At 40.5% G+C, this 16,679-nt stretch overlaps 1 protein-coding gene across 5 annotated transcripts in view; it reads right to left on the bottom strand.

Annotated features, from left to right (window-relative positions):
* The window catches only part of SLC4A4 (solute carrier family 4 member 4), a 419,170-nt gene that overhangs the window by 364,139 nt on the left and 38,352 nt on the right, over positions 1–16,679 (bottom strand). Inside the window, exons 1-2 of one of the 5 annotated variants that reach the window (XM_069091663.1) lie at positions 9,062–9,108; positions 8,465–8,538 (exon numbers count right to left, since the gene is read on the bottom strand). In XM_069091663.1, the coding sequence (XP_068947764.1) occupies positions 8,465–8,537 (73 nt within the window). In that variant the 5' untranslated portion in view covers position 8,538; positions 9,062–9,108. Of the gene's footprint in view, positions 1–8,464; positions 8,930–9,061; positions 9,109–16,679 lie in introns of those variants that run through there. The other 4 variants (XM_069091658.1, XM_069091665.1, XM_069091650.1 and 1 more) reach the window with 4 other exon arrangements.

Raw genomic sequence — 16,679 nt, 5'->3', positions numbered from 1 at the left:
ACACACACACACACACACACACACACACACACACACACACACACACACATACACACACACACTTTTCTAGATTCTTTTTATTTATTGCCTTCCCCTATTGGAATGTAAGCTCACTGAGGACAGGGACTGTTTTATTAGCATGTATTTGTATCTCCAGTGCTTAGCACAATACGTTACACATAGTAAGATCTTTTTAAAAAATACCTATCCATCTGACAGTCAGATCTCATCTGGAATATTGTGTCCAGTTCTGGGGGTCACAATTTTAAAAGTACACTCGTTGTCCAAATGGAGAATGTCCAGAAGTGGGCAACCAAAATACTGAAAATTCTCAAGTTCATGTCTCATGAAGGCTGCTGCAAGACCTGGGAATGGTTATCCTGGAGAAGAGAAGATTCAGAGTTCATTACAACTGTCTTCTAGTATTTGGAGGGCTACTACATGGAGGAGAAACTAGACTTGCCTTTGTTGGTTACACAGGGAAAACTGAAGAGTCTAGAAGATCAATGACTTCCTTGAATGTGCCCAGTGACTCAAGTGGTTATATAGCCACTACTCCTTAATGACACATGAATAAAATACATGAAAAAGAGACTTATAGAAATACCTCTCCAACAAGGTGTCTCTCCACCATGACTAGCCAGGGCCTTCTATAAAAACTGAGAATTCATGTGCCAAGAAAACATGCTACAAATCATGTTGGCCTTGCAAAACACTGACTTGCTATTTCCAGGCTATAGTTACTTAATTATTATTTTAGTAATTTTGACTTCACACATATACCTGCAAACCAAGAACAATACAGTATCACAGTACTGGAAGACATACTTCTTTCCAGGTAAACTGTACTTAAACCACCAAGGACATACTAATTTTGAAAAACTGTAGGGAAGGAGCTCTTGGCATTATTATCCAGTCTCCCCCAAAACTGTAGGGCTCTATACAAAAAGCACTGAGTTTCATAAATGCTTGTTGACTGACTAACTGATTGTGCCAGTCACTGTGCTAAACTCAGGATTACAAGGCATCTTCAAAACCCTTCCAATCCTGCTATTCAGCCTTTCAGGGATGATCATGAACTGCTTTGGCTGCTGTTTGTCCTTTATTCTAAAGGAGGACTATTACATCAGGGAGGTGATGCCATGATGTACTGTTTAAGTCATTGTGGTCTCATGTCCATAAAATATTGAGACCCAGAGGTGGCTAGGTGGCTCAGTGAATAGAGCACTGGCCCTGGAGTCAGGAAGACCTGAGTTCAAATGCGGCCTCAGACACTTAACATGTACTAGCCTCGTGACCTTGGGCAAGTCACTTAACCCCAATTGCCCTCCCCTCCCCCCTCCAAAAAGCAAAAAAATAAAATACTGAGACTCTTCAACATTTCAACAAGAATGCTATCTGCCCTAGAGGAAAAGAAAGGAAAGATAGTAAACCCAAGGAAGGTGGTTAGGCTTTGCTTTTTTTCATTTTTTTTTAACTAATATCAAGGCTAGTTTTTAGTCTTATGGCCTATCTCTCTGCTAGTACCATCTCTTCTTGTCAAAGTCCCACTAAAACTCGCATAGGAATTTTTAAGATTAAGGAAAAAAAGTTAGTACTCAGTGTCCACCAGAGTCCCTTTCAACCCTCAAATTGGATGATTCTGATTCTGTGACATTGTCCCATTTGGTAGTCCTACTACACAATAATTTTAGGCAACTAGAACTTTTGAAAGTGTTTAAAGAAAACAATTGGGTTTTGTTTGGTTAGGGTTTCTTAGAACTTTCAGATTTTTTTTCTTAATTTTCAAAACATTTTCAGTGGTAACTTTTCCTCTCAGTGGAAGTGAGAATTTGCCACATTACTCCTTCTAAAAAATGCTGGACATCTAGCTTAGAGTACGCTCATTGTCTAATTTGCAAAGTGGCTAAAATAAAAACCACTTTAAAATATCCAATGACCAACATCAATGAAACCAGACTCTACCAATGGTGGGGACATTTTCCAATTGTACTTTCTGCTTCCTGAATCCTTGCCATTGACTTAAGTTCAGTTCACTCCCCTTGTAGTGAGTGTGGCCAGTGCCTGAAGGGAAGTCACCTAAGTGTGCTGAGCCAACCCCTTATCTCAGAGGATGAGGTGGAGTTTTCCCTTGCTGCAAAATATGAGCATATTAAGTAATACATTTCCAGCACATACACCTCAAATCCTGGTTGAGAGACAGTTTTGAAAATGAAATTTGAAGATCGTGAGGGCTTTCTTCTTTACGGGAGAGGGTCCACTGCAGTTGACACAGAGAAGAGGTACCCTGCCCTGCTTGTGTATATGTTGGAAATCCAAACTGAGGTGTTGTTCTGCTAAGCCCCATCTCCAGGTCAGTCTGAGAAACACCAACCTGACATCTCCAAATCAATTCAGGGTAGTATACAGGATGCATCTGGCGCTTAAGTGCCAATGAAATGAAAAAGACAGGTGAGAAACTTATCATAGCATCTCCATGCAAAAACATTTAGCGATACAAACTGCACCAGAAGCACTTAGGCGGTAAAATACCTCATTGGACTTGGAGTCAGGAAGACCTGATTTCAAATCCTGCCCCAGACACTTAGCTATCTAACCCTGGGCAAGTCATCTAACCTCTGTTTGCCTCAGTTTCCCCAAATGTTACAATAGGATGATACCTAGCACTTACTTCCCAGGGTTGCTGTGAGGATTAAATGAGATAATTTTTGTAAAGCACTTAGCACAGTGCTTAATAAATGATATTTGCACATCTTAAAATGCCAAATAAATGCTAATTATTCATGATGAAATGTCGCACCATTATAACAAAGCTCCCTACAGTACAAAGATAGACCTGCCACTCAATTTAGAGACTACAATTAGAAAAATCACTCAGAAGAAAGTTTCCCATCTTATTCCTTCATGAAGGAATTCCCTTAAACCAATAACCAAGGTCTTAAGGAAACCACAATAGCTAAGTACATTATTGAAGGAGGGGATGACTCCACTTCTGACTCATTCTGTTCTTCGTGAACTCCGCCGTCCAAATCCCTCCCTTGGGTTCTTTAGACTCACGGATAAAGTGTCATGCCACCCACCAGGAGGAGATTCGGAGAAGGTGAACTGAGGACGTGCTTTCACGTCTCCATTCCTCTGAGTTACAGATGCAGAGTTAGAAGAGATGAGGACCTAAGCTCTCTAGGACAGATACACCCAAGGGAATATAAGAAGCTTGTCAAGGGAATTCAGGGGATGGTTCAAGTAACTATATTATCCTAATGAAATCTTGCAGAAATTCTAAGTGGGCTTCCAATCAATGAAGTCACAAAATTTTTGGTGTACCCTTGAAAAATAAAAATTAATTTGTTTTGTTTCTCATGCTGAGCTCTAGAATTTATTTCTTTTCATAGAGAAAGGGGGTATTGGAAAGTTTACTAAAAAGAGACTGAAAATGGCTGGGAAACCTTGAACTATACCATCCCTTGGCTTCTGGGAAGAACACAACTAAAACCACCCACCAAGTTGTAGCCATCGAGCACAGAGGAAGCTAAGGCTCTTCAAGAGAGCTTAAAGACAAGGTGACTGTGATTACTATCTATTACTCCCTTCCCTATTGCCTGTAAATTCACCCATGTTCCCTCCATCCCTAAAAATCCCTAATAAATAATACAAGTAACTATCCACTGAGTTATAACCAAACTATATACCCAAGAACCTGGAAGAATGTTTGTGCCTGTGACAGAAGAGGGACCTTAGAGATGTGTGTTTGAGGGAGAAAAGTTAGAGAGCTCTGTTTGAGATGTAAGTTTAGGAGGTCTCAGGAGCATCTAGTTTGAAATGTCCAATAGGCAGCTGGTGGTGCAGATCTGAAGCTCTGAGGAAAAATCAGGAGTGGATTTATAGATATCTGAGCTCTCTATATAGAAAACTAATGGGAGCTGAAGGCATCACAAAGAGAGAGAGTTTAAAGAAAGAAGAGAAGGTCCAAGAGAGAACCACGGGGAGTACCCATAGCTCTGGGATGATAACTCGGGCAAAAAGTTGAATCATAAGTGGTGGAGGTGAGAGCAAAACCAACTAAAATGAGCAGAAACAGAAAAACAATGCATAAAAGTGCTGCAACTACATAAAGAATAGCAATAAAAGGAATGAAATTGAATACTGTAAAATCATAATAACCAGCTTTGGCCTAGAAGAAGTTATGGCAAATGACATCTCCTCACATGCTTCGCAGAGGTGAGGAGTCGCAGGTGCCAAATACTGCACACAAAGTCATATTTTCTTATAAGTTAGTTTTTGTGCTGAACTTTTTTTTCCTTCTATTTAAAAAAATTCTTTATTCTAAGGAATAGCTCCCTGGAAAGAGGTAGGAAAGGATTCACTGGAAAGTGTAGGTGATATGAAGTCAAAAAACATAAATAAGAATATTTTTAAACCATCACAGTCAAAAAGCAAAGTGACTTCTTATATATGATCTTAAACATGGCTGCATTTTCAATCATCTTTGCCTAACTATTTTGAATCGTTACAAGAGAAGGTTCATCAGTAGAGATGGGGAGTAAGCAAGAAAATACTGTCATCAGAAAACAAAAACAAAAGGAATTAAAATGTATCTAACCAGTGAAATTTGGGGCCTTTATCAAGAGAGCTCATTCAACAATCAAGTTTTTAGTCCCTCATACACAAGGATGGAGAACACAGATAACTGTCCTTTCCTACCAAGTATGGAGTGCTGAAATTGAGAATCAGGAGAGACCTGAGCTCAAATCCTGATTCTAGCATGTATTACTTGTGTGACCATGAGCAAGTCATTTCATTTCTCTGACGCTGTTTCCTCACTTGTTGGGAAAAAAATTGCCATGACAATACCTTTAAAGCATGTCCAATTATGATAAAAATATAAGCAGCTATTATTGTCAATGCCCCCATGCTCACTTCCTGAAGTACTTTGTACCAGCTGAGTGCCCCTCCCTCCAGAACCAGTTCAGGCCAAGCGTGATGTCACCCTGAGTCCCAGAAGTTCTCATGGCACCTCAACAATTGGGAGGGCTGCAGAGACTGAATGAATCATGGTGAGTGGCATCGAAGGGTTCCTGCCACAAGGACGTGTCAGGAAACCAATCATATCCTGGAGGCCCCGCCATTAACTCACCCAAACTGTCCAATCCCACAGCTCACATAATGACCCTAACACATTAGCCAATCATGAACGCTACTTAGAAAAATTTAAATCACTTCCTCACATGTAAAAAATGGCAGATTTTATAGATATTGGCGGGAGGAGGGTGGAGAGACTGGGACAGATTCATTTCATTAGACTCAGTTTCATCAGTACAGGGAACTCTAGTGTGTAAATTCCCTCTTCAGATAGGAAGCTCATCTGTAACTTAAGGTTTTCACGCATTTCCTGGAAAGACTCAATAATTTGCCCAAGGTCACAGAGTCAAGATGTCATGATATGCCAGACATGAGATTGAAACCTATATTTTCTGGACTCCAGAGCTATTTCTCTGTCTCCCCCACCAGCAAATCATCATCGTCCTCAGAGTTAGCATTTATCTGGAACTCTAAGGGAGGCATAAAGTGCCTTAAAAAAGCTGATTTTATCTTCACAACCACCCTGGGAGGTAGAGGTGATATGATATAACATGACATGATGTGACATGATATGACATGATGCCACACATTACAGTACAAAGGAAGATAACAACATAAATAGCATGCTATAAAATAACATATGAAGGAAGGAACCATTCATGAAGCACCTACTGTATGCTAGGCACTGGGTTATCTATATTATTTCATTTGATCTTCACAACAACCCTCAGAGCTAAGTGCTATTATTAATCTCTGTTTATAGATGAGGAAACTGAGACACACAGAGGCTAACTGACTTGGACAGGGCTAAACAGCTAGAAGGTATCTGAGGTCTTGAACTCAGGTCTTCCTGACTGTCCAATGCCCTGTCCATTGCTCCATCTGAAGCTCCTGTCTAAATCTTAATACTAATGGTCAAACCTTTTGAATTTACAAACATACTCCTTACTAACTTCATTAATTGCCTTATTTCATACTTTTAAAGTTTGAGTGAATGTTTATGTTCCTTTTATTTATGCTGTTATCTTAATTTCAGGGGAAATTCCCCCTGAAAATCAAGGGAAATACTTCAGGAAATTCACTTCTCGGTCAAAGGCTGAAGAAATGCCATGTCCAACATTCTATTACAAGGTACTATCAACCCCTGCAGACCTTACAAAACCAAGCATATGATTTGCATCTCCTGTGAACTGAGCCAAAACAGCCTTCTCAAGGAAAAAGAAAAGAAAAAAGCCCATTACAGTCTATTCTCAGAAGTTTCCCCGCTCATTCCCATCAAGACTTATTTCCATTGTCCAAGAAAAAGCCAGATGCTTGGGGAGCCCTGCGGGATTTCTTATATATGTGTGTTCCACCTGTTAATATCTTTATTCCCTTTGACATCTGGACAGCAATATAATCACTGTAATGGAGGTTTAATGTGACATGGTACAAAAGTCTAAGGATTTTGCTTTTGCTACTTTAAAAACGTTCCCACAGTCACAGAGCTAAAGGATAGGGAACTCGGGAAACATTACCAAAGCAAAAAGAACATAAAGGAATTCCTTTTTTCCTAAGCAGCATGCCAGGCAAATGTTCATAAATCAGATTCAGAAATACAGATGGGGAGGAATGGAGAGATGTAAGAAAGAGGGAAGGAGTCCGTGGCACGGTGAAGTTCTCCTTTACCGTTAGATATCTCAAAGGAGAGCTGTATGTCCAGATGGAACTTTCCAGAGAGCCATGAGGAACAAGACGGACACCAACATGCTTCTAGACAGTCCTGAACATCTAGGTTCCCTCTTTCCTAGGACCAATCATTTGGTCTACAACAGGGGTTCTTAACCTAGGGTTCATTAATTATTTTTAAAATATTTTTGATAACCATATTTTAATAGAATTTATTTTCTTTGTAATCCTCTGGATTTTGTTTTTTGCATTTCAAAACCTTCTTCTAAGAAGGGGTCTATAGCTTTCACCAGATTACCCAAAGGGCCCGTGACACACAAGAGGTTAAGAACCCCAATCTAGAATAAAACATTGTTCCAGGGCATGCTAACCTACCACCCCCTCTTCTCAGGCACCTCAACCCTTCATATTCAGGCTTCTGGGGGCACAAATCAACCCCAGTATGGCAGCAATCAAGGCAGAGCTACCAATAAATAAATAGCCTGTTAGGGGATTCTAATTGCATATATTAATTTCCATGTAAGATTTTGTCATTTATGCTATTTGCTCAATTTTGTTTTGTTGGACCCAACCTGGGATTTCATTATCATAGGAGTTTCCAAATAGGAAATTCTCCTTTCTGATACAGGTCCTCACCTTCTCTACAACTTAGAAAGCATAGGCACCTGGGGCACTGAGAGGTTAAATAATCTGCCTGGTATCATCTAGCCAGCACATGACACGAGACAAATTTGAACTCAGGTCTTCTTGACTCCAGACCTGCTCTTTCTCCACTACTCCATGTTGCCTCTTATCATTTAATATTTAATTAATCATTTAATAAGTTTATCATTTTAATAGCATCCTAATTTTCCCTTGTAACAATTACTTTATTATACACTGTCTTGTAGCACCCCAGTCAAGTAAACAGGCACCTACCCATTTTGTAAATAGGTAGACAGGCAAAAATAATCACACAGAAAAAAAAAAGTTTAAAAAAGAACTTCTAAGTTAATGCACAAATTTTATTTGGTCCATAAAGACCAATATAAGTAATGAAGCCTCCTTAGAGAGTCAGCAAAACTTCTTCCCTCTTCACTGAGAGATACAAGTCCATCTTTTTTTTAACTATGAGCCAGCCCCAAATCCCATTCTTAATCCCCTCGTCAGAGACCCATTTTGCCAACAATGTTGACATCACTCTGGTATCAGTCTCCCTTTGTAACATCTGCTTGTCTATACTGTAACACACAAGAGAGAATATTAATTAGCAAGCATTGCCAAGTACATTTATATAAAGCTAGCAGCTTCTTTGAATTAGTCACTTACTGGTGGCTGGTTAATATTATCACACCAACTAATTTTTATTTAAAGGGAGCATTGGCTGACACTGGCACCTGCTTCAAAATCAGAATCCCGGGGTCCCAATTTAGAATTAGAAGGGGCTTTAGAGATCACCTAGGAAAAGGTAACATCAAATTGCCCAAGGTTCTTGACCTCAGAATGAAGTTCTAAATCTAATCGCTCTCTCTCTCTCTCTCTCTCTCTCTCTCTCTCTCTCTCTCTCTCTCACACACACACACACACACACACACACACACACACACGAGACACAAATGACTCTCTAGGGAAAAGCTTTGGTTTCTAACTTCAAAGATATCAGCTGAACTGAGTGTGTGAATGTCCACACATAAACAAATGTATATCGAGATGCCCGAGCCCCACTGCCAGCACTCACCTTCCACTTCCTCTTCATCACACACATGTTTCAGGAAGGAAGCCCCTCTGTCCAGGACGGCTTCATCCTCCATCCTATAGTAATAAAAAAGAAAAAACGAGTGCTCAGATTTCTCCTGGAGAGATCCACTAGAAGCAGCCCAGCTCCTGGGCAGGTTAATCTGCTGAGCGCTGCCGTTCATAGCAGCAGCAGGCCACTCTCTTCTCTCTTCTACAACTCTGTTGTGGTTTCTCTGGAGGGGTGTTTGGGATTACACCGGCCCCACATAGCTTGAATTCTCGAATTAGCAAGTGGAGGCAGGGTAATCACAGACCAGCAGAGGGTTTCCCCCTCCCCACCCCCAAGCACTCTGGTGTGTTCGCAGAAAGCAGACAAGAAACCAGAGAGGAGAGGAAGTTTGGTGTGTCTGCAGAACCGAGTGCTGATCGTTTGTGGAAATCCAGCTTCAGCGAACAGCTCTGATGATACCTGCTGCAGAAAACGTATACACTCCCACGCCCCCCTATGCACACCCACCCACATGCAGAGAGAGAGAGAGGAGAGAGAGAGAGAGAGAGAGAGAGAGAGGGAGAGGGAGAGAGAGACCGTCTAACGCACAGTGGGGGCCTAGCCTTCAGCCAGCCTCTTAATACCAGCAAAACATACGCTTCTGTCAAGTGGCAAGCTTGGAGTCACATGTTGGTCTTACAGAGTTCTGACATCTGAGGATTAATCTGAGAGCCAGCTCTAACAATAGTCAAGCCATGCTAGCGGTCACTCAGACATGTCGCTCATTCATTCACTTCCCTCCCTCTTCTCCCTTCAGGGCTGCCCTGCACCATCCCTTTTACTGTCTTCCCCTGGGCTCTGGGATTCTTTCTTTAAGAGCCATGCTCTGCAGCTCTCCTGTCATGTTACATAATAGGATCTCCTCTGCATTTTCACATGCTAAATGAGACCTCACAAGTCTTCCAAGTCTTGACAGCATTTTTGGGCCAACCGTTGCCAAGCACATTTCTAAGTTTACAGTACGAATTAAGGGTTATTTTCATACTTGGAGCCTCCTTTCTTTAATTGTATAAACTTTAGTAAGGAGAATTCCATGAACTCCATTTATAGTGAAGCTAGGAGAAAAGTCACTCCTGAGCTCTGCAGGGGCCAGAGGAAGGATTTCATAGTCTACTCCCCAAATCCAATGGATCACTCATTATTGTAGATCTAGTTTTCATGCTTTAAATAAAGGCTACTGTTACTCAGAAATTTGTTATAATCAATTCCCCAACAAGCATTTATTAATCCCCTACTAAATGACAAGTATTGTGTTAAGTACAGCGGACACAAAGGCCAAATCTCTGTACTCCCTCCCCTAAAGGAGTTTACACACTAAAGGAAAAGACAACATGTAAACGAACAGAGACACACAAGATAATAGATGTGGATGTGCAGCATGGGAGTATTTCCCTATATTCTATTTCATGAATGCATCCATCCTAACCTCCCTAAGTGGCTTGCCATCAATCACCTAGAAACATGGACAATTCTTCCCCTGAAGTTATGAGACCAGAATCCAAATCCTCACCTTGGGTTATCCTTATTCCTTTTACTACATACAAACTGGACCACTAGCTAGTGGCATTGAACAATGCAAGAGTATTGACTCTTCTATTGTCAGAGGATCTGGGTTCAAATTCTGCCTCCACCAGTATCTGTCATGGGCAAATCATTTCACCTCTTGAGACTCAGTTTCTTCAACTGTGAAAGGAAAGAGTTGGACTAGATGACTTTGAAGTTCTAAAGCTATGATCATTTACAATGGAGTCAGCATTCAAATCCCATCTCTGGTACTAACCTTAGCACCCTGTTCCCTCAACAAGTTGGCCTCTGAGGTTCCTTCTAGCTCAATGCCTCTATTTGCCTAACCTGACATGCCATCACCAACCTCTGTGTAGCAGGACAAGCCATCTCACTGCTGGAACCGTATTGCCTCCTCACGTCTGTTTCAAAATCCTGATCTTTCCAGAAGACTCAGCTTACATGATACTGCCTCTGTACCTTCCTTGATCTCCCACACTGAAAGTTTTCTCTTTTGTGTCAAATTTTCCTAAAATATTTTGACTGTATCTCTCCTCTGGCTACATAATCAAGCATAATACCTCTACATGTGCATATGTCACATTCTCCTGACAAAATGAAGGTAAACCCCTTGAGAGGCAGGGCTTCATTTGTTCTCATTCAATGTCCACTGCTGAGAGCAGTCCCTTACCAGGCATAAAAGAGAAACACTTGCTAAATCAAAATATCAAAGAAGATGACTCCAGTCCAGTCAATATACAGTGTGGTCCTGCCTTACCAAGGACCTCTACCAGCCCAAGAATCAAAACTCACTGATATTATGCTGTCTGTAGACCCAAGTAAGGATGACAAGTCAACAATGACATTATCTTAACAGATATCCAAAGCACAGAATATCCCTGGACCTGTCCATTATTTCAGGCAATCTAATGCCATTGTTCCCCTTACTGGACGAGCAAGGGAATTTAATCCACCTTCTTTAGGCTAAGATTTAGCAAGCATTTATCAAGCACCTATTCTGTGCCTTACAAATATTATCTCATTTGATCTTCACAACAGCCCTGAGACCTAAGTGCTATTAAAACCCCACTTTATAGTGAGGAAACTGAGGCAAGCAGAAGTTAAGTACCTTGCCTGGAGTCACACAGTCAGTAAATTTCTCAGTCCAGACATGAACTGAGGTCTTCTTTTTTCCAAGTCCAGGGCTCCATCTACTGAACCATCTTGCTACTAACTCTCCTCACTTCAATATTAACCAACAAAGGGGTGGCCAGGTGGCTCAATGAGTAAGAGCACTGGCCCCAGAGTTGGGATGACCTGGGATCGAATCCGGGCTCTGATACTTAGCACCACACCCAGAAATAACTGGCTGTGTAACCTTGAGCAAGTTACTTAACCCCTATTGCTTTAAAATATATATATAAATACCAAGAAAACCAACATTTCACCTTGGGACATTCCCACAATTTTTCTCCACAAAATCTAAACTTGTTAGACATTGAGTCTATAATTCCCTAAAGCAGAGGTTAATTTGTTGTGTCTAAGTTTTCTTTGATCTTCCATGCAACAGGAGGAAGGCAGGGAAAAGATGTATTACAGGTACGGTTAAGACAAGGGCTAATTCACACATTGAAACTGCAATCCAATGTGGAGAAACCATCATGTCTGGGTTCCTTCTGAACTATCAGCTGACAATAATTCCTAGAGCATTCTTTGGCTATTTCATAAATGGTTTCTATTTCCTCTAAGACCATATGTAGCAAGGAGTCAGAAATTCACTCTGGAGAAATCAATTCCTTGTGACTGCTATAGACGTGTACCCCACATCATATTCTGAGAGTTGTCCCTTCTCTGGAAGAAGAGATAAGGTGCCACATTCTGCAGGCATGAGTATTACAAACTAAAAATACAAAAGCTGGGCACACACAACATGTATGCTCTCAGTCCATTCCACCATTCATTCTAGACCAGCACACACCATCTCCTCTACCAAGGGAATAGATGGAATCCTAGGCTTCCTTCACCAATGTTCCATGACTGTCAATTCTTTGGATCCAGAGGGTTTTTCCACCTTTGGTTCTAAAATTATCTTGGATGTTATTATTGTAACAGCTGGAAACCTCTCTTCAGTTAGCATGTATTTTCTAACCTAACTCGATGTCTTGTGTAACTTTACCCATACAGTCCCGCAAACATTCCTAAAACCTGCCTTTCAAACTGCTTGTGCATTTTGCTGGAAAAGAGAAAGGGAGGGAGAACCCTCTCACTGAAGGGTGTTCATATGACAAGCAAGAGTAAGTTCAGAATAGATTTGGAAGCCTCTCACTGGCATCACGGGGATAAGGGTCATGTTAGTCTATCTTATAAAATTTACATTGAGCCGATATCAGCTTCTTGCAGCATGAACTGTGACAGCAAAAGTTATAGCCCTGCTATATAAATCCACACCCAAAATGGAATTTTTCTTATTCTCTGTTATTCCAGGAGAGAAAACTCATTGGAGTGCAACACATGTCTAAATTGGTTGCCAAACCTATCAGCTCTTCGGTGGGGTCAAAGTAACATGGAACAAGCTCATTAGGGGGACCAAGCCCATCACAAGAAAGACTTAGGGAAATCATGAGCCATTGACCATAGGACCCCTGCTGTATTCTGTCCTCCCAAGGGAGCCTGCCCCTAAATATCCCTGCTGACTGCCAACATGCTCCCCAGCTGGTCCACCCGCAGCAAGCCCCTGCCAGTCAGCCAGTCAGCACGTGGCAGGCTGCCAGCACCCAGGCTTCAGAACGTAAGCCTGCCCCAGCACATTACTGTTAAAGGTTGAAGGTCTTTGGGCTCACTAGCCTTTAGACTCTCCTCAGTTACCCTCTCTATTCACCCCTCCCTTCCTGTGGCCCATTTTAACATTTCGTTTACCTTTATTGTAGAAGTATTTGGTTATAATTTTATACAGCCAACCTTTTCTTCTTTGCCCAGGCATTTAAAAAGAGGATGAACAAGGAAATAGAAGCTTCCACCCAAGGTGGTCCCCAATCTAAATTGGAACCTCACTGCCTTCAGCTCACCCAGGAGAGCTATGAAACTTGAGGTATTCAGAGGCAGCTTCAGAAGAGGAAAAATGTACCTTATAACCTAGGGCAGAGGGTCTTAACCTTTTTGATGTGTCTCAGAACCCTTTTCCTGAAGCCAATGGATCCCTTGTCAAATGTCTTAGAATAAAATAATAATTTCTTTTCACAAAATTAAAGTAATATAATTGATAATTTTCATTTAAGGTTTATTAATTAAATTTTAAATTCTTAGGAGAGTGTTAGAAATACAGTTATCAAAATACACCTATTCTAGGGCATGACCCTGTGTTCCTCTGTGGAGGGGATTTTCTCCCCTCTCTCCACCAACAACTACTCCCACATAACCATCCCACTTCCACCCTTATCCTGGCTTACCATCCCCTCCTCCTCCAGGTTAAGTTGGAAGTTACATAACCATCAAGTTAATAATAGGATTTACTAATTCCCCTCCCTCCCAAAAAAAATCACCAAGGTTATGGTGTGCAGGGTACAGAATGACTTTCTCTTTTCAACACATTGAGTCCACAGTTGACAACATCGATAATTTTCTAAGCCACTTTTATGGTATAAAGTTTATTAGTTAACAATTTCTTTAAACTCCACTTGTTTTAACAGAACCATTCAGTCTCTTTACAAGCTTCAGAGAGCCTTATAAGCTCTCACTTTACAACTACCATCCTAGGCAGAGCAAATGTTTAAACTGATCTTGCTACACGTGCCCTTTCACACTGAGTGAAAAGAAAGACTCATAGGGAGGGAAGGGTTTAAAGAGCAGATTACCCATAGTAAGTGAAAGAATATGCCTCTGAACTCCCATTGGGCCACACATTGTATGCATGAGTCCTTTATTTTACAGAAGTGGTACCAATCTCTCTCAGAACTCAGATTCTGACTGCCTCTGTTAATTTACCTGGAGACTTCTCAGGAGGAAAAAAAATCACCAGCTGCAATAGTCTTTAACAGCAAGGTCACTAACATATACAACCACATGTAATCCAGAAATCAGCTCTGCCATCTAAAATTGGGCACACAAATACACCCACCTTTTCACAAAGTTCCCTCTTCTCTGTTACTTCTAATCATTTCTAGAAGCTGGGGAATCACTTATATTATTAGAATAAGCATGCAAGTATCATAGTTCCTTTTAAACTAAAAAAAAACCTTTATGAAGTCTTTTCTTTGAAATAATCTATTTTTAGTTTATTTAACTTTTTTAAAAATCAGCTTGCCAAAATATTCTTAACCTGAAGTTAGGGAAACTTATCAGGGCTTAAGTTTGCTGCCACCTTTTGGTAGTATGTTGACATTGTAAGCAAGCAATGAAAATAGGTCCATAACCTAAAATTCAAAGGGTTCCATTTGTGTGTGTGTTGTGTTGTGTTGTGTGTGCTTAGGGGATTGGAGGGGAGAGTACTTCTTCAAAGGAGTCAACCCACTGGTGGTTCTGTACACATGAGATATAGCAGGAGTTTAGTGACGAGGACACCTAAAATTTGATGCGTGTTGTTTCTGGAAAGAAATGATTACACTCCAAACTAAGGAAGGAAGTGAGGAATCTTCAATGGTGAAGAAGCTAGTAATCATAAGTCACAATGAATAAACAAACCACAGTATGGCTTCTTCAAGTTCAGGAACTCACTTGAGAAACTTATATATTGGCATAAATTCATAGTATAAAAACAATAAGGCAAACCAACCAATCATTCAACCAAGAAGCACTGATTAAGACCCCACTATGTACCTAGCACTGTGCTAAGCCAAAAATAAATAAGGATGAAGGAAGGTAATAATTTTAAGAAGATCTGGTCTCTTAAAGAGACACCAAAGACAAGTAGACTACATTGAAGTTTCCTGCCTATAAGTCATGAGTAATTTCTTTAAAAATCAGGTGGAGCCACTAGGAATGTTGAGGACCATACCACCAAAAACTATGAAATTGAAAGAATCCTGGCAGAAAAATGATTGGCCACCAATTTGAGAGTTATTTCTAATTACCTATCAGTGCACAAACCACTGACTTAGAACCAAATTTGACTCAAAGTTAATAAGTTTGAAGAAAGAATAAAAATGAGGCTTATTTAAAGGAGACATTGATACTTAAAAATGAGAAATGGATAAAAGAATAAACATCAAACTAGGACTATTTTTCATGGAAATTTAACAGATTGAAACTAATCAATCAAAAAAGCCAAGAAACTTCCTTAGCCTTCAAACACTTATGGACAGAGATGACTAGGGATAGCCTAAACAAAGCCAAAAATGTCCATAGTTAATCACCCTTTATTTGCAAGAAAGATCATTGAAATGCCTCCTTAGGGCTTTACAGCCAATAATAAGTGTCCAGCTAACAGATAATTTGGACAAATACCTGGAGAGAGCCCTGAAAAATCCATTATTCCTGAGTTCACAGGAAATGATAAAGCCATCATATCATACTGTGATTCCCCTAACAGAATTATAGCATTGTTGTCATAATTCACATTTGTATTGTGTTTCAGATTTTACCAAGCACCTGCATATAAGCAATCACATGAGGAAAATAGGGTACTATTATCATCATTTTTAAAAATGTGAGGGAGGTTAAGAGACTTGTTCAGTGTCAAAAAGAAGGCATTGGAACAAGAATTCAAACCCAGGTTTTTTGACTCTAAGTTTACTATAATTTTTTTCCCATTATACTAGGTTGTCTCTTAAGTGAAAGTGCTTGCCTCCCAACTTATAAACAGAACATCTTCAGAACATCCCACATGTATATGAATGCCTTACTCAAATTGTTCTGCAACTCTGTTAACTTCCTCCTCACCACCACTCCCTATTACTGAACCATAGAAAATGAAAATTGTTTCTAAGCTCTCTTCTCACAACAACTGTATATACAGGAAGGTGGTGGGAACAGCTGGGAGAAGCTCCTAATACTGCCATGTTTCTTTCTCCAAAAGTTGAAGAAAGTTATATTTTAATTGACAGGTTACCAGTCCCACTGAGAAAAGTTTACTTAACCCATTAAATGACTTAGTTCTTGTACTAACCAAGCTATTAGCTTGGTTATCAAAGTACTCATAGTTTTATTTTAATTATATAATAGTGATGTTATAACCATCTGTGATAGTAATGGCAATTAAAGATTCCCCTGTATTGGCTTGGTTTTCAAATTGATTGTGTTAAAACCCAGAGCTTGTTAATCCCACCTGTGGGATGGACTTGTTGATGTGAAAAGAAAGTCCTGAACTGGGAGGAGCTGGTGACATAGATTTGGAGAGACAAGAGAGAGGTGGAAGATCTTTTTTGGAAGCAGCACCTCGTGGAGAGAGAGAGACTAAGAGAATTGCTGGTGGCCTGCTTTGAATTGCCCTGGACTTTTGAGACCTGCCCCTTGAGCTGCCAAGGACTGAGGAGACATGGCTGTTTTGCTGGTACTTTGTCTGTCTGTTTTGATGTTGTTTTGCCAGATTTGTCCACTGGTAAAAGACAGTCCTTTTGTTGAAGAAGTCCTGGAACCTGGCTGTTCGCTAAGAAGCCCTGAGACTGTCCTGCAGACAGAGAGTGAATACTGTCCACTGGTGAAGGACAGTGCTGTTGTTGCAGGGGTCTGG

The sequence above is a fragment of the Petaurus breviceps genome, unplaced genomic scaffold, assembly GCF_028583685.1.
Source record: "Petaurus breviceps papuanus isolate PSGF00001 unplaced genomic scaffold, PetGlider_PUasm1.0 126, whole genome shotgun sequence".
NCBI lineage: Eukaryota > Metazoa > Chordata > Mammalia > Diprotodontia > Petauridae > Petaurus > Petaurus breviceps.
Note: the sequence above shows the minus strand (reverse complement) of the source record. Positions and strands in the feature narration are given on the sequence as shown.